At 36.3% G+C, this 27,993-nt stretch overlaps 4 protein-coding genes and 1 pseudogene across 4 annotated transcripts; all 5 read right to left on the reverse strand.

Moving 5' to 3' along the window:
* Positions 1 to 2,407: 2,407 nt before the first annotated feature.
* Positions 2,408 to 3,322, reverse strand: LOC118664049 (annotated as a pseudogene).
* Positions 3,323 to 9,838: 6,516 nt separating this feature from the next.
* Positions 9,839 to 10,777, reverse strand: LOC118665466 (olfactory receptor 5AL1-like). The gene has a single exon (XM_036326915.1). It carries the CDS (start codon positions 10,775 to 10,777, stop codon positions 9,839 to 9,841), a length of 939 nt encoding a protein of 312 aa, XP_036182808.1.
* A 4,668-nt stretch (positions 10,778 to 15,445) lies between these two features.
* On the reverse strand, positions 15,446 to 16,405 carry LOC118663876 (olfactory receptor 1044). The gene has a single exon (XM_036323869.1). It carries the CDS (start codon positions 16,403 to 16,405, stop codon positions 15,446 to 15,448), a length of 960 nt encoding a protein of 319 aa, XP_036179762.1.
* A 3,698-nt stretch (positions 16,406 to 20,103) lies between these two features.
* LOC118663892 (olfactory receptor 8U1-like) lies at positions 20,104 to 21,063 on the reverse strand. The gene has a single exon (XM_036323870.1). It carries the CDS (start codon positions 21,061 to 21,063, stop codon positions 20,104 to 20,106), a length of 960 nt encoding a protein of 319 aa, XP_036179763.1.
* A 5,086-nt stretch (positions 21,064 to 26,149) lies between these two features.
* Positions 26,150 to 27,097, reverse strand: LOC118663908 (olfactory receptor 8J1-like). Its single transcript, XM_036323871.1, has one exon. The coding sequence runs from the start codon at positions 27,095 to 27,097 to the stop codon at positions 26,150 to 26,152; it is 948 nt and encodes a 315-aa protein (XP_036179764.1).
* Positions 27,098 to 27,993: the final 896 nt, after the last annotated feature.

Here is a 27,993-nt window from a genome sequence, read left to right on the forward strand (position 1 = left end):
TTCAAGTAGAAATAATTTTAGGAGCCTGCTATTTATTCAATTACCCTTATAGGACAATGACATGAAATTTAAAAATCAATGATTTGATGTACTTTTATTTTGACATTTCATAAAAATAATTATATTAGTGATTTATTTATTTTTATTATTTTACCATTGTAGAAGGAGGCTGTGATAGTTGCAGTCATTGTACAGAGGGCAGTTTGAGGTTTGCGACACTAGCTAATTATTTCCTCTTCTGAGCTTATTTTGTAAATAACTCAAATATGCTGCTAGAAGGTACTTTTAGAACCTTGGGAGTTGAATAAATTCTCTGGTTTTTAAAGCAATTTTGACAGAAACATGATGTTTCTATTCACCACAGTTTGCCTTCTGACTATATAGTTATATAGACTAATAAACATGTCTATTCTCACCTATCACATATGAGACAAATAGAAGCATCATAGATAGTCTCTCTCTTTTTACAGGTAAAGAAATTCACACCTGCAGGATCTTGGTGCCTTGCCTGAAAAACACAGGCCTTCTGGAGTTTTCTGCACCTTTCTGCTTCATAAAATGATTAATAACAGCAATGCTCAGACACTAATTAAATTGAAGTTTTCACATTTTTACCCAATTTTAATTCCTTACTATCAGCAATCACTTCTAAGGTAAACCTGGCTTTTCTCAGGGACCAAGAAATCCAGGTGTACTTGATAGACATGTTATTCATTCTTCCTGGACAGGGACACACAGTTTTGAGCAGCCTCCAGGACTGGACTCCAGCCATTGTTTCAGGTGGTAGGGCTCATCTCTTGAGACACCAGTCCCTCAGTCAAAATATCAAAAGCAACATTCTTCCTTTTGTCTCTAGGTGTATTGAAATAAAATGTTTGTATTTTTATCCTTCTTTTTGTGATCTCCAAAATGTTTTTTGTGTCTGGATATGGAATCAAGAGACTGATAAAAAAAAATAGTGGGAAATGGATTCATCCTTGGCAGTGTCCAAGATTAGTGAAGAACATGACAGATTTCAGAAAGTTTGCCCCAAAATTGAGGTTTGTTCCTCCTGGTTTTGTGGCATATAAAGCTCCAATTATTTGTAAAATAAGGAAAATTCTCACCTCACAAACTGGTGTATAAACATTTAGGTAGAAATATATGTAAGGACCAAGACACAATCAACCTAATATAGGATTGTTGAATATCAGCTTTCTTATCATTATTGTCAGTGACATGGGTCATCTTGAAGACATTTTTCTGTAAATAGGATTGGATTTTTTGTACCTACAACTAATCTGTGGTCTACTTTGAATAGAAATCCAAGCAATTATTCTTTTTTTTGTTGCTGTTATATATATATTGCTTAAAGTATTACAAAGAGTATTACATATGTCTCCTTTTATTTTCCCCGCCCTTGACAATCCCCTGGCCTCCCCTACCCCCCAGTGTCTTATGTCCATCGGTTATGGTTATATGTATGCATACAAGTCCTTCGGTTGATCTCTTACCACCCCCCTCCTGCCCCCCGCACCCTCCCCGGCCTTCCTCAAGCAATTATTCTTGCATATTGATACTAATAGCTTCAGACTTTATTATATTTTCTTTGATTTAGTTTCTCTTCAATTCTTGTCCGCTTGTTAAGTGAAGACTGAATTGTTATTAAAAGAACAGGACACTTTCTGTATAACTTGTTTTTAAAATTTTATTTGAATAAAAGACCAGAACCCAAGCAGGCTGGAAGAGGTTAATGGGGGAAAAGGAAGACCTATGTAATACTTTCAAAAATAAAGATTTAAAAAAAAAGACCATCAGCCAATATTTCTGCACTACTATTAACAATAAGGGAAGAAGAAAAGTAGGTGAGATTTGTTGAGTATTTGCTATTGTTTAGCCTAATTGTAAATTTTTAGCATTTATTAACTCATTTAGTCCTCATCACTACTAACAAGTCACACACATCAAGTTTAATATGTAAAAATCAGGACTTACAAGATGGATAAATTAAATGGTCTTTACCCTATTTGCCTTTGAAAAAGGATAATTTAAAGATGCATATAATTAAAATTCCTTGAAAACATGCTTTAATTTAATATAAAAATTGTTTTAGAAGTATAAGATTTAAAAAATATCTAGAATGTAAGTATTCTAATAAATTTAATTTATACTTTTTGTATGCCTACTTATAATTCCCTCATGTTCTCTCAGTTATATTTCCCATTTATGTATTAGTTCAGAGAAGCCCATATTTTTCCTACATATTTTGACCTTACCAAGTAAATTAGAGTGTAATCTGTGAAGAACCACTAGTGATCATATGTAGAGACCTCTTTTTTCTCTCTCAGACTTTCTTGGTACTTAATTTAGTCGTAAGTAAAACATAACTCAAAGTCCTCTGATTCCTCCTTGTCCAATAATATTTCAGTTATTTAATAGCCAAGCACAACTTTTCTTTAATTCTTTTCAGTGAGTTTTTTTTACCTCCTGGTTTCTCAAGCTATAGATGAATGGGTTGTGGGAATCACTACCACATGAAACACCAAAACAAATGTATGTGTTCACAGAATGGCTTGACTTGGGAAGTAGGTACATAAAAATGATTGTCTCATAAAATATTGTGATGGAGGTCCGATGGGAAGCACAGGTAGGAAAAGCTTTCTGTCTTCCTTCAGCAGAATGGATCCTTAGTATGGCAAAGTTGATGAAGGAATAAGAAATGATCACAATCAGTCGCGAGCAAAGGGCATTGAACCTAGAAATGATTCCCAACAGCAGTTCTTTGACTTGAGTATCACACAGGCCAGAGCAATCAAGGGAACATCATCACAGTAGAAGTGGTTGACCATATTGAAGTCACAAAAGGCAAGTGGAATGTCACCACTGTCTGTATTCATAAATGTATGTGCTAGCAATGATTCAATTACAGTTTTCTAGGCATAAGAATTACATAAAGGGTTGCAGATGGCAATATACTGATCATATGCCATGATTGAGGGCAGATACTGTTCACACATTATAAATGTGGTTAAGCAGCACACCTGAATGGCACATGCATAAAATGTTATACCTTTCACTTCACACAGGAAATTCACCAAGGTGTTTGGGGTGAGAGACGAAGTAAAAGAAAAATCAACAAAAGCCAGGTGGCTGAGGGAAAAAAATGCATGGGTGTGTGAAGCTGAGGACTGGTTTGAATTAGCACAATCAAGCCAAGATTACTCAGGAAAATAGCTATATAGATTACTAGAAATATGCCAAAAAAAATGGCTTGAAGGTATGGATTATCTGTGAGTCCTGAGGAGATAAACTCTGACACTGCTGAATAATTGCCTTTGGTCATGGAATAGAATTAAAAATTATTATTATTATGTTTTTGACATCTTAAAACCCTCCAGAGCACACATTCTGAGCATTCTTGTCTCCATTGGCAATAATCAAGCAGATGTTAGGAACTGATACTGACCTTCTATAATTGCACTCTATGAAGAATCTTCATATTAGTTCATGGTTGCAGAATGAAGTGATTTGTTCTAGGCAGAAATTCCAAAACATAAAACTGTGGAGGTTTATAAAGACATAAAGAGGGCCTTGCCATCCTTTCTGTGCCCATCACACTATTAAACATGCAAATATTAGCTCGTTGTTTCTCATTGACCTTAGAATAGAGGCCACACTTCTTAACGTGGTTAACCCAGCCTTTGATAAGCAAATCCTACTTTGCAGACTACTATCACCTCTTGTGGCATTCTTCATGTGAACTCCATGCTTCAGTCCTGTTGCATGTTACAAATTTCTCAGATGTTACCCAGATTCTGTACATAGTTTGGCCAGCATACACTTCCCTGTATCTTTACCTCTCTACTTGGCTACTAAAATTGTATTATTTCTCAGATTACAGGTGAAATTTTACTTCATTCTAGAGGTGTTTCAGTATCTCTTAGCATGTTAGATCCAACTATTCATTCACCTATTAATTTGTCTGTAACCTACTCAAAATTTCAAAAACTTGGTAAGCAGAGATAGCTCTACTTTTCCCATTTTTCTAACAATATCTAATAGGACTCAGTAATTAGTAGTGGCTCCAAATGCATTACTAGAATAATGGAACAAATGAATCCGAAGTTTGTGTTACTCTAACCCAGTGATGGCAAACCTCAGAGGTGACACGCGGACTCATTTTTTTGGTTGATTTTTCTTTGTTAAATGGCATTTAAATACATAAAATAAATATCAAAAACATAAGTCTTTGTTTTACTATGGTTGCAAATATCAAAAAATTTCTCTATGTGACACGGCACCAGAGTTAAGTTAGGGTTTTTCAAAATGCTGACACGCAGAGCTCAAAAGGTTTGCCATCACTGCTCTAAACCATTCTTACTACCTTGTGACAGTGATAACTCACCTGATTATAGAGTGATATATTGTATGAATTTAAGATGTGAATTGTAATAGAATGTAAACCTGAAAATTGCAAAGCGCTTTAAGATTGAGTAAAGTCTGACAGGCCACGATTAGCATGCTGGCCACACACTTCACAGGGCATAGTCCCTGTAAGCGCACTCACAGTCTGTTCCCCTTAGACAAGACCTGGACTGCCATGGGCAATGTAAACAGACTGCCTATAAAAAGAGGACCTGAAACCCATACAAGTTATCCTGGGGAATCCTGAACTCCCCGTGCTCAATCCTTGGATGGAAGACACCACGCTGCCATATCGTGACGCTTGCAGAAGGCTAATCGTCCATGGAGTTCGCTCATCACTGAGGTGTCTCGAGTCTGACGACTGCTGCTGCCCCATTGAGCTGCTACTCGCAGAGGACTCCCGGAGGCACCACTGAGCTCCTGTCACGCCTGTTCCAGAATCAGAGCTGTTCCAGCCGCATCCAGAGAAGCACGCCAGACAACATCAGCATCCGGGTCCCCTAAGTCAGTGCCCACAACACCAGGAGATTTGTAAGTTCTCTGTGAGTATAATAAACCGTGTGATGCACAACTGCATTAATGTCTCTGTAGTATATTTCCTCCAGTAGTTCTTGTAATGCTAAGTGGAAAGTAATAAATAAACCTTTACCTTAGTGAACCATAGAGTAGTCTCAACGATGCAAGACTACTTGAAGTTCCACAATTGACTCACTCCTGTACATGTTAATAATAACATTTATATTGATGATTTAGCTGACCTACACTAATTGGGACAGGCCCAGACTCTGGATGGTAGCAAAATGGTCCCTGTCCTCAAGGAAGGGCGTTGCCTGTGAGTGAGGCAGAAAGCTGGCCCTCAGGGCACGGCGACCAGTAAGTGACTCTGGTGGGGCAGGTCGGTGCTCCCTGAATGGAACGTTGTTTCAGGGGCTTAACACAGCATTTTCCCTGATGTCAGAGCCCACGGGTAGGGCTTGTAGGGTCGCAAAACAGTCCATTGTGAGATGCCCCCATGGTGAGGACAATGTGGGGTTCCTAGGTTCTTAGACACCCACGGCTGTCTAAAAAGGGGGCTGGCATCCCCCATCTTGCCAATCTCCCCACTGAGTGGAAGGCACCTTGTGACCAGGAGTTGATCTGGGGCTGTGGTATTAGGCACTGAACCCAACTTCAAGAGATTTGGAAGTCACCCGTCTGCATGAGGAGCAAAGCAGCCTGGCTAGTGTGGCTCAGTGGTCAGGTGAACAAAGGGCCGGGGTCTAGGGAACAAGTGGGAAGGGCCCAGGTGGCCAGCAGGAAGTGGTCAACTGAACAAGGGCCAGGTGAACAGCCAGAAGCCATCAAGTGGATGAGGTGGTGGGGCCAGTGCAATGCGAAGGAGGGTCCCAAGAGGACGCAAATGCCCCATTTTCCTGTGGTCCAGACTCTGGATGGCAGCAAGAAGGTCCCTGTCCTTAAGGAAGCGTGTTCCCTGTGAATGAGGCAGAAAACTGGCCCTCAGGACCCGGTGAACAGTAAGTGACACTGGTGGGGGCAGAACAGTGCTCCCTGAATGGAACGGGGTTTCAGGGGCTTAACACAGCTCTTTCCCTTTTATCAGATCCCACTGGCAGTGCTGTGAGGGTTGCAGGACAGTCCAGTGTGAGATGCCCCCATGGTGGGGACATTGTGGGGTCCCTCGGCTCATGGACACCCATTGCTATCTTAAAGGGGAGCTGGAATCCTTCTTCTTGCTGCCCTTCCCTCTGATTGGAAGGAAGCCTGTGACCAGAATTTGATCTGGAGCTGTGGGTGTTAGGCACTTAACCCAACTTAGGATTAGGATGTCCACTCCTCTGTGTGAGAGCAAAGCAGCCCAGCCAGTGTGGCTCAGCGGTCAGGTGAACAGTGGGCCAGGGTCTCAGGATCAAGGGTGAGGGCCAGGTGACCAGCTGGAAGTGGTCACATGAACAAGGGGTGGAGCCTGGTCACCAGCTGGAAGTGGTCAAGTCAACAGCGGGGAGGACCCTGGTGACCATCCGGAAGTGGTCACGTGAACAAGGGCCAGGTGAACAGCCGGGAAGTGGTCAAGTGGATGAGGAGGTGGGGCCAGGGGAATGTGGAGGAGGGTTCCAAGGGGACGCAAATGCCCCACTTTCTTGTGGTCCTGTTCCAGTCAATGTAGGTCAGCTAAATCATCAATATTAATATTTTTATTATCATGTGCATGAGTGAGTCCATTGTGGGACTTCAAGTAGTCTTGCACCATTAAGACTAAGGTGCACTAAGGCTCGAGCGTTTATTAATTATTTTCCACTTAACATTATAAGAATCATTGGAGGAAATATACACTACAGTGACATTTATGCAGTTGCAAATCACTCGGTTTATTGTACTCACACAGGGAACTTACAAATCTATTGGTGTTGTGGGTGCTGGTTTAGAGGATCCGAATGCTGATGTTGTTGGGCGTGTGTCTCTGGATGCGGCTGGAACAGCTCTGGTTCTGGAATGGGCTGTGACAGCAGCTCAGTGGTGCCTCTAGGAGGCCTCTGCGAGGAGTGGCTCAACCGAGGAGTGGCTCAACCGGGCAGCAGCAGGCGTCAGACTCGAGAGACCTCCACGAGGAGTGAACTCCATCGAGCATTAACCTTCCATGAGCAGTACGGTATGACAGCACAGTGTCTTTGATCCAAGAGTTGCTTAGGAGTCCCAAGGATAATTTGTATGGGTTTCAGGTCCTCTTTTTATAGCCAGTTGGTTTACATTGCCCATGGCAGTCCAGGTCTTGTCTAAGGGGAACAGACTGTGACTATGCCTGTGAAGTGTGTGGCCAGCATACTGATTTCGGCCTGTCAGACTTTAATCAAGCTTAAAGTGCTTCTCAATTTTCAGGTTTACATTCTGTTACAATTCACTCTTTAAATTCATACAATATATCACTCTATAATCAGATGAATTATCACTGTCACATACCTCAACTATTTTGATTCTCCCCCCACCATGATGGGGAAAATAAGACATTTGGGGGGGGGGCTAGCAATCTGAATCTGTGCCAGTACCCTAATGTACATTTTTGATAGCCTATAATTAAGTTACTGCCCCTTTCTCCATAATCTAATCTTGCAAGACTGGTTTACCTAAATACTCACATTTTACAGAGGCCATAAACCGTGAACAATACACAACCCTCAGAGGGGGTTACCAGCTCTGGCACCAGGCCAGGACTTTAGATGTGGTCTCACTGCCCCCATCCCAACACACAGGGCTTTTTGCAAAACCTGCGAAAGGTCCAGGAGTCCCATCCATATTTGGGGGACAAAGAAACCAAAAGGTATAAAGGGAGAGCTTCCTCAATATTGACTCACTTAGGATTTGGAGGACTGACCCCTGAGTCACTGTACTAGTACATGTAAAACATCTGAAAGTAAATGTGTTTTTCCTGTATCTACAGGTACACCTGCATATTTTTCGGCCACCTGGTAAATTCTGTAATACCCCATTACATACTCTCTTTGAATAATCCACAACACAACCAGAGTCCTATAGATATGGAGGCAAAAACTGTGAATTCCAACAATACTTAACATTATTTAAGTACTAGAGGCTCAGCACGCAAAATCGCGCGGGACCCCAGACCCGCGGCACCCGCAGGACCCATCAATGCACCTCCTGTTGAACAGTCGTTTGGTTGTTACGGTGACACAGCCACTGGCTTTTTATAATATAGATTGTGTGTTTTGTACTATTTGTTGTTTCCTCTAGAACATTTTCCTTGTATTACATCACTTTGAACATGTCTGAAGAAAAAAAATGCAATGAGGTCTTACAAACATGAGAAATTATATTATGGTTAATCTTTTGGAATCCAATTTGCTTAACAGGTAAGGAACATTCACTTGAAATTTTACATCTGTATACTGAATATAAGCATAATAAAGAATTAATAACTAAAAACAAAGAGTTTTTTAAACTCATATGAAACAACTTACAAAATGTTTAACTACATTTTATGCTTTAGTCTAAAGTTCATTAAATTTTAGATTTAGTAAGAGGTCATGGTATGTATGCATTATATTGAAGTGAGTTAACTTGCTGTTGTATTTTGCAGCCTACAAGTAATGATTTAGATTGCACCAAAAACCTCAGATGTGGCTTAGGAGTTGAGCATAGACCTATGAACCAAGAGGTCGCTGGCTTGATTCCTGTTCTGGGCACATGCCTGGGTTGTAGGCTCAATTCCTAGTAGGGGGCATGTAGGAAGCAGCTGATTGATATTTCTCATCAATGTTTTTATCTCTTTATCGCTGTCTCTTCCTCTCTCTCTCAAATCAATAAAAATCATATTTAAAAAAAATCATCCTTAGCTGGTTTGTCTCAGTGGATAGAGTGTCGACCTGTAGACTGAAGGGTCCTAGGTTTGATTCTGGCCAAGGGAACATACCTTGATTTCAGGCTCCTCCTTGGCCAGGGCCAAGTCAGGGCTTGTGAAGGAGTCAACCAATCGAAGTGTTCCTCTCACATTGATATTTCTCTGTTTTTCCCTCTTTCTCCCACTCTCTCTAAAAATCAATTGAAAAATATCCTCAGGTGAGGATGAAAAGATAAATGGTTACCAGGGCTGGGGGTAGTAAGGGAAAGATGAATAAACATAACACAGAGGATTTTTAGGGCAGTAAAAATACTCTGTATAATATTACAGTGATGGATATAAGTAATTATACATTTTTTTCAAACCCATAGAATGTATGACATGAGTGAACCTTTAGGTAAACTGGGTGATTATGATGTGTAAATATAGGGTTATCAATTGCAACAAATATACCATATCTGGCTAACAATGTTGATAATAGGGAGACTATGCATGTGTGGCAACAGGGGTATATGACACATCTCTGTACCTCCCCTTCAATTTTGCTGTAAATCAAAGCAACTCTAAAAAGTAAAGTCTTTAAAAAATGTTCAACCATACCAATAGGGACATTGTAAAGTGAAAAGTAAGGTCACTTTCCTGGCATTTTAAAATCAAAATCCTCACCCAAACACCTTGTTATGTTTCCCCTGTTCAACTATGGAAGAAAATCTTACCTGCATAGTTCATGTCTTTCAAGACAACCTAAAATTCTCAATACCACAGTGAAATAAGAGAAAGTTATGATTTTAAGGTGCTTAAATCTTCCTCTCCATTGTTGAAACATCTCATGGTCAAAAAGAGCAGACAATTTTTATCTCTTTTTTACAATTCAACAACTGAACATACAAACATTGATGAAATATCTACCATGTGCAAGCAAAACCAACAAAATACTATTTTTCATGAAAATAGAGATCAGGAAACTAAGTCTCAGAAGACAAGGGCTCCTGTGCTTCATGGCACTGTACCACTGTATAAGCCTTGATTTAAAATGGCCTTACTCCATATCCAGCACTTCTTTAGTAACAACGTAATTCATTATTAATTACTAGAATATACCTTTTCAATAATTTTTTTCAAAGCATTTTTTACCTCTTGATTCCTTAAGCTGTAGATCAATGGATTTAGCATGGGAATCACTACTGCATAGAATACTGAAGCAACTTTGTCTTTATCTAGTGAGTGGCTTGACTTGGGCTGAAGGTACATAAAACTGAGGGTCCCATAATACATAGTAATAGAAAATAGGTGAGAAGCACAGGTAGAAAGGGCTTTCTGTCTTCCTGCAGCAGAACGAATCCTTAAGATGGCAAAGACAATGAATACATAGGATACCAGAACAATGATAAGAGAACAAAAAACATTGAATCCAGCAATGATTAACAACATCAGCTCTTTGACTTGGGTATCGGAACAGGCCAGAGCAATCAAGGGAACGTCATCACAGTAAAATTGGTTGACCACATTAGAGTCACAGAAAGTCATGTGGAATGTTGCCATTGCCTGTATGAGTCCCACGGTGAATCCGTAAATATAAGAGCTAGTGACCATTTGAATGCAGAGTTTTCTAGGCATGAGAACTACATAGAGTAGAGGGTTGCAGATGGCCACATACCGATCATACGCCATGACAGAGAGCATTAATAATTCCCAAACGGAAAATGTGATAAAGCAACACACTTGAGTGGCACATGCATAAAATGACATACTTTTAATTTCACGAAATGAGTTCACGAGGGTGTTTGGTGTGATGGCGGAGGTACCATAGAAATCAACAAAAGCCAGATGACAGAGGAAAAAATACATGGGTATGTGAAGCTGAGGACTGACCTGAATTAGCACAATCAAACCCAGATTACCCAAGGCAGTAACTAAGTAAATCAGAAGGAATACACAAAAGAGAACGGCTTGAAGCTGTGGATTATCTGTTAGGCCCAAGAGGATGAACTCAGTGACTGCTGAATGATTGCTCTTTGCCATGAAATAAACAATTCTGCAATGAACTCTCCCAGAGCACACACTGAATAATCTTGACTCAGTGAGATAAAATCAATTAAATGTGAGAAGATCCCCGGATCACCAGGAGGTTATGTTAAGTTCAGTCTAAGTAGACCTCTGACAAAACCTGTGAATTATGAGTGGGTTTTACTTATGCTTTCACTGTGAAAGGATTTGGTCCAGGCAGAAATTCCAACATAGAAAATCCACTGTAAAAAAAAAAAGAATAAAAGTACTTTGATTAAAGTTTTACAATCAATACAATTGCAATGTCTGTGTTGCACTTTCCTTGAAATATAAAGGAAAAAAGAAACATTAAAAATGTAAGTGATTATGACAGCCTATATAAAAATGATTTCTTAAATTGTACATTTATCTCACAAAATAATCATTTCATCATTTCATAAGAACATTAAAAATTACCGAAAATAGGTGTGAAAGATATAAAATGGAAGTAATGACAAACAGCTCCAACAAGGGGTAAATATCCAAAATATATAAAGAATTCTTACAACTCAACACTAAACAAGCAAACAATTCAGTTAAAAAATGAGCAGAGGACCTGAACAGACACTTCTCCCAAGAAGACATACAAATGGGCAACAGATATATGAAAAGATGCTCAACTTTACTAGCTACTAGGGAAATGCAAATAAAAACTACAATGAGATATCACCTCACACCTACAAGAGAGGCACTAAGGAGTGTTGGAGGGGATGTGGAGAAAAAGGAACCCTCATTCACTGCTGGTGGGAATGCAAACTGATACAGCCACTATGGAAACATTGTGGAGGTTCCTCAGAAAGTTAAAAATCAAATTACCATATGAACTAGTAACCCCTCTTCCAAAAACTTTGAAAATTTTTATTTGCCAAGATATATGCACCCTTTTGTTAATAGTAGAATTATTCACAGTGGCCAAGACATGGGAACAGCTGAAGTGTCCTTTGATAGATGATTGGATAAAGAAGATATGGTACATATACAATGGAGTACTACTCAGCCATAAGAAAGGATGAAATACTACAATTTATGACACCATGGTTGGATCTTGAAAATGTCATGCTAAAAGAAACAAGTCAGACAGAAAAAGTAAAAAAAACCATATGATTTCACTTATATGTGGGATATAAAACTGAAAGAAATGAACAAACAAGAAAGATAAATACACAAAAACTTATAGACAAGGACAAGAGTATGGTGGTTGCCAGGGAAAAATAAGATTGTGAATTTTCTGGGTGTCTTTTGGCAGAATACACAGCAGTGAACAATTTTTCATATTATAAAACAGCTTTTAATTATAAAGAGACATTGTTTTAGTATCTATCTCCAAGTCAGTAAATGATCAAAAGTGAGTAACATTTGGGCAACATGGTTCTCAACCTTCCTAATGCTAGGACCCTTTAATACAGTTCCTCATGTTGTGGTGACCCCCAACCATAAAATTATTTTCGTTGCTACTTCATAATTGTAATTTAGCTACTGTTATGAATTGTAATGTAAATATCTGATATGCAGGATGTATTTTCATTGTTACAAATTCAACATAATTAAAGCATAGTGATTAATCACAAAAACAATATGTAATTATATATGTGTTTTCTGATGGCCTTAGGCGACCCCTGTGAAAGGATCGTTCGATACCTAAAGGGTCGCGACCCACAGGTTGAGAACCACTGATTTGGAAGAACTAAATTTCACAGGGCATTTTTATGAACTCAAGCTTGATTATGAATGCTTAAAAGCTTGTGGAATTGAAATTATGCTTTCCTTTCATAAACAGAAAAGAAGATGTTAATTTGATTTTCCTTTATCGCAACATTGTCTCAGGTAGCCTAATATGCACCTTCTACATGGTCAGATAAAACATAACAAAATATAAAAAGCATCACCCTTACATTTATTTTCTCCTTGGAAACTTTATCTTGATTACTACTTTATCTTTTTTTCCCTTTCACCACTTTTGAACCAAACACCTCAGAACAGACATCTACCCTCAGTGTCTCAATCATATTTATATCTTAACCAAGTATAACCCACTTTCTTTTCCCATTTAACCAAGAAATGCCCTCACCAAGTTTACTATCACTTGTTTATTCCAAAATCCAATAAAGTCTTTTTCTTTGGCAGCTCTTCAACACTGAACTCTATTGAATATAACTTTAATTTCCAGAACAAAGCAATCTCTGAGTTTATTACTTATCCATTTAATTTTAAAGGCTCTGCTTTTATTATCCATGCATTAGACATGTTCTTCAAAGTCTTTCCAAAGCCCCCACTGTTTCTTCCTTACACCTTCAGGTTCGATCTTTCTAATCCTATGTCCTCTGGAGGCATCTGTGTGCCATATATATATATGTGTGTATATATATATATATATATATATATATATATATGGTGTCAGCAATAAAAATAGAAAACACAAAGTTGTTTTATAATCACAAAAAATAAGAGAAAGAAATACTTGTCTGATTGAAAACAAATATCCTCAAAAAGGTCAAAACTATTTTATAAAATCATCATCAAATTTAAGTAAAAATCATGACAATTTTTTTCTGTTACATTAATAGTTCCATAGCAAGTCTCTTCAGTTTTAACCTGAAATTTTTAAACATTATTTTGGATAGTTTTCCAAATGTTCAATATTTTAAGATTAGGCTTAATAAATATAAAAACTATCAATTTAAAAATTCTTTTACTCTTAAATATTTTCGACAGGAGGTTGTAAATTCTCTTGATTTAATGATAAAATTTTGTTACATAAAATACAGAGTCAAAATCTGCTACAGGAGCTTTGTGAGCAAACAGGGAACCACGGAAATCTTCAAGTGGGAGGTAAATGTACCTAAATAGAAGATGAGGAAAGAAACATTGAGAACTGTGAATTAGACTAACCCTGTGTCTCTATGATCCATCAAAATGTATAATAAAATCAAAGTGGACTCTGACCTAAGAATTTTTTAAGAAATATTTTTATTTTAATGCAATCTCTCTCTAGGCATTAATAGCATATTTCTAGTATTTTGTCATTAGCATTCAAATGACCCTAAGATAAAAAATTATTAAGTGGTATGAGTGATTCACAAACTCAAAGCCATTTTCTGTATACTTGAAAATTGTAAAATTATCATTGCATTAATTTGAAAAATATACTCCAATATTTATGTCTATGACTTTATCTATATTACAGTGTATAGTAATTCTCATTTATCAATTGCTCCCTCAAATTCATTAGGAGAGTTGGAATGATAATTTAGGTCTTTAGGCTCATAGAAAGAAAAAAATGATATGCAAGTGCTTACAATTTACTATTAGCCTTTTCCATATTATTTAATCTTTAAAAAAGACTCCAAATTTAGTAACAACATTACTTAATTGATAAACTTGGAGAGCTTGCACATACTACAGAGCCATTCTTTAACAATAGCATGTGTTCTTATACATTGCCTGCTGTGTTCATTGTGTTATAAGCTATAACATAATCAATAGTAACCAACTTACCCAAGGTTTGCTTAGTATAACTGCAAATGATCCTTGTTATCGCCAAAATGGCATATATGTTTCAATTATTTTGAATATATTTGTTTAGAATGTATGATGCCCCTCTGGGATTCTATCCTTGAGTTAGATTATTATTTTTTAAAGATAGCTGGAAAAAATATAATGAGGTCTCCTAGGCATAAAAAAAAAAAGCAGTTCTCTCAGAGTCTTTTGAGACCAAACCAGATTTCCAGGTAAGTGGAAAGCCATGTTAAAGTAATGATATAAATAAAGCTAGGGTGCAGTACTATTCTCTTTAATAAAGACAAATTGTTAAATATATAAAATGAAAATGTTTTATATTTTCTTAAATTTTCTCAAGATATTAGCAAATCAGGGAACAATTATTTAGACTATGCATCTTTGCCTTTCATGTGAGAGATTGTTAATGCAACCAGAGAATCTTGAACTGGGGATTTTGGAGGAGTGGAGAGTCTGAACTTTAGTCTCGGTTCTACTTATAACTAGCTATATATTCAGGTATTAGCTTTTTATGCATTCTTTTATTTAAGAAATGGGGAAATTGTTTACAATCTTATGAACCAAAGAATTAATCATTTTTAATATGTTTTCTATTTGAAAAATGAGATAAATGGTGGTTAATTCTTATGGTTATTTTTACTTTCAGAAATTTGATCCTAAATGAACATCTTTAGAAAAATTTATTATTCATTGAACACCTATCTAGAAATCTCATATTGAGACCAGACATGGACATGGAAACAACCCAAGACAGAAAAAGTTAAGAACCATATGATTTCACTCATATGTGGGATATAAAACTGAAAGCAACAAATGAACAAACAAAGAAAAACAAGTAAAAACTCACAGACACAGACAGCAGTATGTTGATTACCAGAGGGAAGGAGGTGGGGATTTGTAAAGTGTAAAGGGGGTCGAATATATGCTGACAGAAGAAGATTTGACTTTGGATGGTGGGCACACAATGCAATATATAGATCATGTATCATAGAATTGTACACTTGAAACTTACATAATCTTATTGACTAATGTTGCCCTCTTATTAAAAAAAAAGATTAGGCATTCTGATAGTTTTTTAAGAGAGAAAAAAAATCAGGCCATAAAGAAAATACTTTTTATTTGCTTAAGTCACTTTCTTAATTTAATGAACAGAAAAGTCTGGTTTCTATTGATGATGACTTTCTTCAGGGCGTCTTTCACCTCCTTGTTCCTAAGACTGTAGATCAAGGGGTTCAGCATGGGAATGATCACTGTGTAGAAAACAGAGGCCATCTTATCTGTGTCAAGGGAATGGTTAGAGCTTGGCTGCAAGTACATAAAGATCAGGGTCCCATAGAATATGGTGACTGCCAGCATGTGGGAGCCACATGTGGAGAAAGCCTTGCGTCTTCCCTCAGCTGAGCGCATCCTCAGGATTGTAGAAATAATGTATACGTAGGAGACAAAGACAACCAGAAGGGAAGATATGAACATGATACCAGCACAGGCAAAGATCCACAGCTGTTTGGAGTGTGTGTCTGAGCAAGTTAGCCTGAGGAGAGGCATGTCATCACAATAGAAATGATTGATGACATTGGAGTGGCAATAGGAGAGGCGAAAGGTGAGGATGGTATGAAACAGTGCAACCAGGAAGCTATAGCTGTAAGGGACAGCCACAAGCTGAATGCAGATTCCTGGGGACATCACAACCATATAGAGGAGAGGATTACAAATGGCCACATAACGGTCATAGGCCATGGAAGCCAGAAGCAAGCATTCGGCTGTCATGAAGGCCAGGAAACAGCCTAACTGAGCAGCACAGGCATTGAAGGAGATAACATTTTGTTTGTATAAGAAATTCCCAAGCATTTTGGGTGTAATGACAGAAGTATAACAGAAATCAACAAAAGCCAGGTTGCTAAGGAAGAAGTACATTGGCGTGTTGAGTCTTGCATCTGTCTTAATGACTAGGACCAAACCCAGGTTGCCTACTACTGTGAAGAGGTAGATGGTTAAGAAAACCACAAAGAGAGGCATCTTTAAGTCCTGACGATCTGTGAGGCCCATGAGAATAAACTCCTTTACCTGGGTACAATTGATGTGGGCCATGTACCTTCAGTGTGTCTGGATGGAGAGAGGAGAATTAAATCCATATTAATTAAATTAACCTTAAAACTCTAAAATGTGTTTTTATTACTTAACATCCTGAAAATCAGTTTTATTGATAATATGAAAGTGTTAATATTAAAATGTTTAGTGGTATACTTGGAATCTGGGATGGAATGAAGAGTAAAAGTAAATATTTTGGAGGAAATTCTTATTTCTTTCACCCAAATCAATTGTATTTTAAAAATAAGAGTGGTATGGTAGTAAGCAGTACATATTGACTCTCTGTTCGAAGCTGTTGTGTATTATATTATTTACAATTAAATATTAATTTTTCAAAACTCAAAAATATTATTGGTATTGAAAAAAGTTAACATGAATAACACAAAGGAAAGTGAATGTTCTGTAGTAACATCACTCTTCAAACCTGTTAGTAAATTTATAATGTCATGTGCCATATTTCTTTTTCTTTCACTTTATCCATACAAAAATTAAAAATAATTTTGAGGAAACTAATAAATTGCTTTGTTTCACAGTGGACATGACTTAGCATATTGGACAGATAAAGTTACTAATATTTCCTGTCTTTTCAGTGACTAATGGCTTTTATATACTACAACTTTTGCTCAGGTAATGTCAAAAAGTTTTCATCCAATCTACTGAATAAGAGAAAATATTTATAAATCATTTTATAATAAGGGGGTGGTATCCAAAATATATAAAGAATTCACACAACTCAATAGCAAGAAACCCCACACAAAACACAAAAAAACTCCTCACAAAACATAAACAATTAGATTTACAGGTGGGCAGAAGATCTAAATACTAAACATTTTCCCAAAGAAGACATACAAATGGCCAATAGGCACATGAATAGATGCTTAACCTCATTCTTCACCAGGGGAATGCAAATAAAAACCACAATTACGTATCAACTCATGCTTGTTATAAGAAAAAAAACACCAACACATGCTAGTAAGAGATAACAAGGATTGGCAAGAATGTGGAAAAAAGGGAACCCATGTACACTTGTGATGAGAATGTAAATTCGTACAGACACTGTGGAAATCAATATGGGGGTTTGTCAAAAATAAAAAATTGAACTACCATAGGATCTGACATTTCCACTTCTGGGTATTTATCTGAAGAAAATGAATACACTAAAGATTACTATAGCCAATAACCATCATGGTATGGGTAAGACAATTAAAGTTTTAAAAGCCTAGTCTGTGGCCCCACAAATATATAAAATCCATTTTGAAACAAATAAGCAACTTTTGATAGGATATTTGGTTTCCAAGTCCCAAGATACCAGCTAAGTCTTCACTGTTTTGTACCTGTAAGACCTTCAGTATGTCATCTCATCTTATTTTGATGCATATATAGGCAAACATATTTGAAAGCATATTTTATAAGACCTTTTACCATCTAACCCAAATATTTATAATGTTTTAAAAATTAGAAAATATTGAATATAATATATTATATTCAAATTATACTCACATCGCTTCTGCCACAACCAACACACAGTAATCTAATCAGAACATTTGTTTTGTGGTCTTTAATTACTACATGCCCTTACATGCTTCTCTACTTTTATATATGCTTTTTTTCTATGCTCATCTCTACCAGGTTTATGAGATAAAGAGTTGAAGGGAGAACTTCTAATTATCTTTCAAGGCCTACCAAAATCCTACCTCTTCTACAAAGACTCCTTGATTTCTAATGTCCATGATCTGATACCCAAGTTTCCCTCTTTGTGATGGAGAAACATTTTACACATAGTTCATTTATATGACATTTAACATTTATGGCAGCCATCTACTTCCACATTTTTCTCTTGATAAATTGTGGACTTCATGCGTAAAATTCATGATTTTTCATACATTTTCTACTCTAGTCTTTTCTAGATGCTTAGTGTGGAGAATTAAAGATTAATATTTGTTCCTGGCCAGCATGCTTCCGTGGTTGAGTATTGACCTATGAACCAGCAGATCACAGTTCGATTCCCAGTCAGGGCACATGCCCAGGTTGAGGGCTTGATCCCCAGTATGGGGTATGCAGGAGGCAGCCAATCAATTATTTTTTTCTCATCATTTATGTTTCTATCTCTCTCAATAAAAAATATGTTAAAAAGATTAATTTTTGTAATAATATTTTAATATTCATTCTCCTTGCTCATAAATAATGTCCTTTAGGCATTATGAGGCATATTGATGACTTGATTTCAACACTTTCACTTCTCATCATAGGTATAATTATTAGCTTTTGCAAAAATGAGAAGAGTTTTGACAGAGATTACAGTCTAGCCATTTAAGTGCCTGACTTATTCAAATGGTATAATAGATTCTATTTTGGAGACCTCAAATCTTATTTTCATTTCAAACTAATAAGAACTATATTATATGTAATATCAGAAATATATACAGAAATAAAATTAGAGAGAACACTCTACCCTATTTTCAGGAAATGCCACCTAAATTTTTTTAAGAACATTCTATTTTCTTCTACTTAATTTAAAAATGACTATCTTGATCCCAATTTTAAAATGCAGCCGTTGAATCTACCTGAGTAGAGGGCATTCCTATTTCTTCTGCAAGTGGGTTTGGGCAGCAACAAACTGCTGGGTTTTGTCAGTGACTCTAACCCAAGGGATCTTACGTAAGAGTATGATGCAAGTAAGACCATCAGAAAAATTACAGTCCAAACTCCATAGGGATCCCAAGGCAGGCTGGAGATCAATTAACATTACCTCTGGTTCTGAGGAAACACCCCTCTATGACTCTCCCTTTAGTCTGACATCATTGCCCTAATACTTGTCTAGATGACAATGGTTTAGGGCAGACTTTCTCAACTTTGGCACTATTACCAATTAAGGATGGATATTTTTTGTGTGAGAGACTCCTTTGTGCTTTGTAGATTATTCAGCTCATCCCCAGCCTCAACACTCTAGACCAGTGATGGCGAACCTATGACACGTGTGCCAGAGGTGACAGGCGAACTCATTTTTTGGTTGATTTTTCTTTGTTAAATGGCATTTAAATATATAAAATAAATATCAAAAATCTAATTCTTTGTTTTACTATGGTTGCAAATATCAAAAAAATTCTATATGTGACACGGCACCAGAGTTAAGTTAGGGTTTTTCAAAATGCTGACACGCCGAGCTCAAAAGGTTTGCGATCACTGCTCTAGACAACAATAGTATTCCTTTACACCCCCTTGTCATGATGAAAATCAATAATATTTGCAGACATTGAAAAATCTCCCCAGGGGAAAGAAAATCATGCCTGATTGACATCACTAGTTTGCAGTGGTCTCTTGGCACTTAATTTGAAAGATATTATTAAAGCATAAGTATGTTAAAACGGTCTTATAATCCTAATCTAGGTATTCAGAGTGCCTTCACTTTTGTTTATTTTTGGCCAATAACTAGTTATGTAACTAGCAAATGAGATAATTGAATTTCAAAAATTCACATTTTTTCATTTCAGAAATAACACAATGTAAATTCTTATGGTAGTTGCTACACATAAATTATAATTTTAAGCCTAACTTGCATACAAAGAATTGAGAGAATGATTTCATTAAACAGTGAACAAATCTTTATTCAGAACCAAGTAAGATCAAGACACTCAACTGCCTTTATTATTATAGGGGGGAAAAGCTCATTAAGGACAGGTCACTTTTGTACAGTCAAATCATTTTTTAAATTTCAGGAACCCAGAAGCCTGGTTTCTATTGATAGTGACTTTCTTCAAGGCATCTTTCACATCTTTATTCCTGAGACTGTAGATCAAGGGGTTCAGCATAGGAATGATCACTGTATAGAAGACAGAGGCCGTCTTATCTGTGTCAAGGGAATGGTTAGAGCTTGGCTGCAAGTACATAAAGATCAGGGTCCCATAGAATATGGTGACTGCCAACATGTGGGAGCCACATGTGGAGAAAGCCTTGCGTCTTCCCTCAGCTGAGCGCATCCTCAGGATAGCCAAAATAATAAACATGTAGGAGACAAAGACAATGAGAACAGAGGAAATGAACGTGATACCAGCACAGGCAAAGATCCACAGCTGTTTGGAGTGTGTGTCTGAGGAAGTTAGCCTGAGGAGAGGCATGTCATCACAATAGAAATGGTTGATGACATTAGAGTGGCAATAGGAGAGGCGAAAGGTGAGGATGGTATGAAACAGTGCCATCAGGAAGCTATAGCTGTAAGGGACAGCCACAAGCTGAATGCAGATTCCTGGGGACATCACAACCATGTAGAGGAGAGGGTTACAAATGGCCACATATCGGTCATAAGCCATGGAAGCGAGTAGCAAACACTCAGATACCATGAAAGTGAGGAAACAGCCTAACTGAGCAGCACAGGCATTGAAGGAGATAACATTTTGTTTGTATAAGAAATTCCCAAGCATTTTGGGGGTAATGACAGAAGCGTAACAGAAATCAACAAAAGCCAGGTTGCTAAGAAAGAAGTACATTGGTGTGTTGAGTTTTGCATCTGTTTTAATAACTAGGATCAAACCTAGATTGCCTACTACTGTGAAGAGATAGATGGTTAAGAAAATCACAAAAAGAGGCATCTTCCACTCCTTTTGATTCGCGAGGCCCATAAAAATAAACTCCTGTACTTGGGTGCAATTAATATGGGCCATATCTCTTCAAGGCATCTGCATGAGGAAGTAGAGAAAAGAGGAAAATTCAAGTTGCCATTCCCACAAGTGGTGATTTACTTTAGTGTCTTTTAAAGAGGTTTTGTTGCTAATAGAGGCTGCTAGCATACTGGGGTATTGGGAACAGGATGGATGGCAGACAGAGATATATGTGGGACAAGCATATGTCTCCTCTCCCAAACCCATTATATATACAAAGATGGGTGCTATGCAATAGTCCACCTTGCCTTGGTTTCTATTCAAAGGTCTTATCCATTAAGCTATTTAACACTTTAAGCTGCCTTGTTAAAATTGATTTTTTATTGAAAATATGTTGACATAAATAGCATAAAAGAAAACAAATCTGCAGTGACACCACTGTGACAGATGTCATTGTACTTGTGCTGACACAGCTCCACATTGTCCTAACACTTTCAGAAACATTATATATATAATTGTGTATATATACATACAAATATATGTATATATATACATACATATATATACATATATGTATACATATATACATATGTATATATATGTATGTATATATATATATACACAATTATATATATAGTTGTAATAATTTATCACTTTAAGGTTACTACAGCCTGAAAAATAATATTTATAGTCATGCTAATAATGCAAATACTAAAACGGGTAAGTACAGAAGGTGCAATAAGGCAATTATTTACATCATTTTATCCCACAGAACTTTAAGTGGAAACCACATTATTATGCCCATTGCACAGATGAGGAAGAGGAGATTGGAAAAGAAACACCCAAAATAAAATTGATGGCTGCTGTAAATACAGTTAGTTGGGTTTCAAATCCATACGTTTCTGACTCAACGTCCACACCTCATTACTATACTGTCAATATTGCATATCTTATTTATTCTGTTATTAGAAACTTAAATTATTTCTAGGTTTTGATTGCTATAGTATTGAACAAACATCTTTATCTCTAAAAGATAAACTTACATGATCAAAGAATAAATCCGCATATATTTTTATGATATATTGTAATTTAGAATAAAATTGATGTTTTCTTTCTAAGAAATTCAGAAATGTATGTCTCTTTAAAAGCTGATTTATAAACTTTTTGTGCTCTGTGGCAAAAACAGAGTCTGAAAGCACAGAGCTCATAATACATCCATAATAATACTCTCATTACCTGGCATGCACTTTTCTTGCATGTTCTTTTGTACTCTACTGCAATCTGCTCTATGTTATTTAAATAAAATAATTCTGATCAAGATTCTAAAAACCGAGTTCATGATCTACTAGTAGTGACAAACACAGTTTCAAAAGCTAAACTTTATCAACAGAAGGCCATCACCATTTTCACCAACATAAAAGTAGATTCACAATTTATCTATGAACAGCTCCAAGAGACACTTCCCACCCTGATCTGCATATTCTGTCTTTATCCTATGTCTTGATGATGTCTAATTGTCACTTCTTTTGGCATCTATTTCAATCCACTCATTCCCTCATTTAATAATATATGTTGGGAACTACTAATTTCCAGACACTTGAGTCTGAAGATAGAGCATTGAAAAAACAGACAATATATTAGACTACAAAGAATGAAAGCTTTATCCAAATTTTCTTTATTTTTCTGGTCTCTTTTCCTCTCATTTTTTTCCTACTTTCAGAGCAAAAAGACAAAATAAAACTCTGACATTTGTACTAACAAACCATTTTACTTCATAAAAAATAAAATATGAATTACATTTGAAAAGCATATGTGACCTTTTAGGGACAATCTTGTCCCTAAAAATTTTTATAATCCCAACTCCACTCAGGTGCTCTAACATCTGTGGACATCCATTGGCATCATTAATATAACTAGTCTTCATTTGTCGTAACAATATTCCCGCCATGCTTCTCTACCTTTTTTCCTTGTCATTCCAAGTCCCCTTCCCTACAAACAAAAAGGATAGTTGAAGGGAAAATTCTATTTATCCTTCAAAACCTGTGGAAACATCGCCTCTTCATTGAAGAGCCATTTCCCACATTGAGTTACCATATTTCATGTTTGTGTTCTAGAATCACTTTAGACATACTTCCCTTATATTTCTTCTCACATTTATAACAACCATCTGTTTGATACCTCTTCCCCTGATATACATAGACACTTTATGATTGAGAGCCATGCTGCCTCTTTGTTTTTTCCCATTTACTGTTACAGACTCTTCTAAATGGTAGTTAATATGGAATAAAATATTAATTATTTATTAATGAAAGATTACTACAATAATAATTATAATAATAATTATGTTTGAATATTTCTTCCCCTTATTCTTGTTATATTTTTTGTTTTGGAAAATATCTCTAGGAACTAGGAACATGTTGGTGACCTTTGTCTAATATCGTTATCTAATATATATATATATATATAACATCTATTAGGTGAAGAGGTATAGAAACTGATAGTTGTTATATTGGTGATATATATATATATATATATATATATATATATATATATATATACACACATATATATATATCAGTATATAATTTTGCAATTTTTTGTGAATTAAAAAATCTTAATTGATTGCCTATTATGTATTATATATCTTTCTGGGTTTTGAGGTCATAACAAATAATGGTCAGGGTTATCCATCAGGAAGCATAGAGTATAAAATCAGAAAGATGGAAATCAAGCAGATTGAGAATAGTGAGTTAAAATAATCTAATAGAATTAAGTGCTGGATACAAAATAACATATGAGAGGAGGCCCTGTTACTTGAAAACTTTAAGGGAGGGTAGTGGAGATAATGTTTCCCTGGGTAAATATAAAAAACAATAAGGAAATAATTAAGGAAAAGATGGTTTTTAGCAGAGAACATGCAAAAAAATGGAATGTAAGTACATGTAGGATTTCCACAAATCCTAAATGTATGAATGCATAATGCTTATTCAACCTTACCTTCCAGACCTGGTTCTGACTTTAATTACCTACATGAGTTTGGGAAAATCACTTGAACATATTGAAACTCAACTTACTCAGCTAAAAATGTAAAAAAAAGTGATTCAACTAGGTTGTCTGTTCACTTCCTTCTAGTCCTTCAGTTGTTCTTGTCCATTTCAAACCTAGATGATCTTGATACTTCCATCAAAATGAATACACTCAGAAAAAAACATTATTGATCTTTATTTTAGAAAATGTATTTCAAACTTTTTTATTCTAGTCCATTGTATTTAGCCTTTAATTTTTATCTTGAGCTACTATAGCAATGTTATTACACATCAAGGAGTCAAAGACACAATTTTAAAATATAATTGCTAACCTACCTGGATTAGATGGTGCTCTTATTTATCCTTGCAAATAGGGTCTGGGTAGCAGATGATTGCATGGTTTTGTCAGTTCCCCTGTCCCAAAGGATCTTACCTCAAAGCATGATGCAAGCAAATTATAAGAAAAATTACAGTCCATGCTCACCTGGGATGCCGAGGAGGGATGAAGCATTGTTGACGTGATTTCTCGTTTTTTAAGAACTGTGTATCTATGGCTCTGCCTTTAGTATAATATTATTGCTCTAAAGTTCTAGCTCTTAAAATGCTATACTTATTTTAAAAAATTATTTTTGCTGTAGATTATTAGTGTCAGTCTTCAAATTTCGCTTTTAACGGTTGGTAGGAATTATCTTTAAATTTTTTTGACAAATACCTTTCAGTAAACTGTGCATCCAGTTCCTCCAAGGACTGCCCTCTCAGTACTGTATGCACAAGACATTTGGTAAAAGTTTTGTGTCTTAGCTGGTATCCTAATTGCTCTGAACTAAATGATGAATAAGAAATATATCATCAAAGTAGTGTGTGTGTAGGGGAAAGGGGTGTATTTGTGTTTTTATATACTACTATGAATTTAAAATTTGCCCTTAGTTTTCAATTACACAAATATTTCATTATAATAATGAACTCTTTGTCTCAAAACAGTGGTCATAGTAGATGATATAAAACTTTTTCATTCTTAGCTTTTCTTACTATCTTTCTATTTTAGGAATTGTGATGACATTTGACTTCTGTTTAGAAATTGTTTCAACTTTGTTTTCTCGTGGATCATAATCTTATTTTTTTTTAGTTGAATTTACTGGGGTGACATTGGTTCACAAAACTATACAGGTCTCAAGTGTACAACTCAGCAAAATATCATCTGCACACTGCAACATGCATCAATCTCTCCAAGCAATGTTTCTTTCCTTCCACATTTCCCCCACCTTTTGTCCACCTTCATCAAGCCCCCTGACCCCTTTTCCCTCTGGCTATCACACACTGTTCCATATATATAATTTATATATGGTTTGTTTATTTGTTTAACCCCTTCACCTTCTTTCATCCAGCCATGCCCAAGCCCCTTCCCCTCTGACAAATGTCAGTCTGTTCCATGACTCATGCCTCTGTTTCTCTTTTGTTCATTGGTTTATTTTGTTCATCAGATTCCACATATAAGTGAGATCACATGGTTTTTCTCTTTCTCTGAATGGTTTCCTTCACTTAGCATAATAATCTCCAGGTCCATAAACTCACCAGTGGTTTATATTTTTTCATTCAAATGATATTAAGAAAGAGTTAAGAAGTTTTATTTTAGATATACTTGTTAGTTTAATTTTGTTAACTTAGTTATTAAAAGGATTTTAGCCATCTTTCATTACAATTCTTCAAGATGAAACAATCTGTTATACCCAAAGATATCCAGGAATTTAAAAAAAGCAAAAAAATAAGAAAGATTGAATGACTTACTTATCTAATCCACATTTCCTTGCTCAGTTTTAACTTATTTATTTTCTTATTTTTCTCCTGACTCCCAGAAATATTTATTTCTTCATACCTGCATAATCCTTAGCAAAGTTAGTGAATAACTAACTTTGTATTAACTAACAAAGTTAGTGAATAACTAACTTCTGTATTAACCACATAACAATAAGACCTTTAGTTTATTTTTTAACTCCTAAATCTTGGCCCCTTTTAACTCCAAGGATTACTTGGAAACCTGTGAGTCAGCCACCTGACCTTTACTTTCTCTGACACAGTGGCAGCCTATCTTACCCATCTCTTCACTCACCTACAGAGCTCTAAAATCACATGGATTTAAAAGAACAGAATACATTTGTCAGCAATCTCTTTAAGGCAGCCTTCATGTCCTTATTCCTCAGGCTATAGATCATGGGATTCAGCATGGGGATCACAAGTGTGTAAAACACAGAAGCCATTTTATCAGTGTTCAGTGAATGGCTAGTTCGAGGCTGCAAATACATGGATAGTAGTGTCCCATAGAAAACTGTGATGGCTGTCATATGGGAAGCACACGTGGAAAAGGCTTTTTTCCTTCCTTCTGATGAACGTATCCTTAAAATGGCTAGAACAATGTTGAAATATGATACTAGAACTATAGTCATGGAACAAACCAAATTTGTAGCTGCAGATACAAAAATGACTGTTTCTGGGAAGTAAGTATCAGTGCAGGACAAGGCTAACAGAGGGACAGTATCACAGTAAAAGTGATTGATCACATTGGAAGAGCAGTAAGACATAGAGAATACAGAAGATGACGTCACAATAGCTGTGGAAAAGCTATAGGCATAAGTGAGTGATACCAGCAGAAGGCAGATCTGGCGAGATAAAACCACCATGTAGAGCAGGGGATTACAAATGGCCACATAGCGGTCGTAGGCCATCACGGCTAACATAGAAACCTCAGCTACAATGAAAACCAAAAACCCTCCCAGTTGGGTGGCGCATTCATAGTAAGAGATGGTTTTCTTTCTTACTAAAAAGTTGATCAGCATTTTAGGGGCAATGACAGTAGAGTTGCCAAGATTGACGATAGCCAAGTGCCGGAGGAAAAAGTACATGGGGGTCTGAAGTCGAGAGTCAACACTGGTGAGAGTGATGATGCTCAGGTTCCCAGCCAAGGTCAGCCCATAGATGACCAGGAAAACAAAGAAGAGTGGAATCTGGAGGTCTGGACTGCCCGAGACACCTGTGAGGATAAACTCAGTGACCCAGGTGACGTTCTCAGGAGCCATGAATGAGTTCGGGAATTCATCTGTCTGAGGAAAAAAGAAGTGGTTTGAAAGGTTAAGGGACTGCCATTATGGCAAAGGCAATTTCTTAGGTGAGATTTCCTGTAATCATGTGTGATTCTAACACAGTTATTAAAGTTTCTAGATCTAATAAATAAACATTTCAATCATCTGAGAGAGAGAAAAAGCAAGTACAGCAATTTAAACAGATGATCCAGCATTATACATTTTTGAGGATTTACTCCCTACAAGTCTTATTAAATTATGAGGATGTTACTACTTTGCAAACAAACCTTTGAAGCCATGATTCATCTGATGTCTCTTGTATTGAATGGAAGAAAGGCTAGAGAAATAGTATGTCCCCAATTAATTGAAAATGTCTTCTTATGATTTCTTCACCCAAGACTTCTTGCTTTTTTCCCCTTCAGAATAGGTGATTCTAACCACTATTCTGCCCCATTTTTTATTCTATCTTCTATAACTTCTACTAGTTAGCACTTTGAACTTGCATATTCTACAATCCATACCTGTTAACTGCTTTTCTTACTTCTCATCTTAATAACTCAGTCAGAAATACATAAAGGTATGCCCACAGATCTATTTTTCAGGTTACTGATTATCTTTTTAGCTTAAAAAGATTATCTCTGTAAAAATGTTATGGCTTTTGTAATTCAATCCACTTTGCTTTACTAGACCCAACTTCCTTTTTTCTCTTTCATGACTCTTTTCCTTCTTGCCCCTCAAGTTTATGCAAATCCTCATATTCTTTCCACTGTTTTATTATAACCTGTAATTTTATTTATATAATTTTATAACATTATTTTAAAATTTTATAAAGCATATCCCACCTAAATTTTTAGTTAATCTTTTTCTTAATATTTATTTTTAACATTCTCTTT

This window comes from Myotis myotis, unplaced genomic scaffold (assembly GCF_014108235.1).
Source record: "Myotis myotis isolate mMyoMyo1 unplaced genomic scaffold, mMyoMyo1.p scaffold_m19_p_10, whole genome shotgun sequence".
In the NCBI taxonomy this organism is placed as follows: domain Eukaryota; kingdom Metazoa; phylum Chordata; class Mammalia; order Chiroptera; family Vespertilionidae; genus Myotis; species Myotis myotis.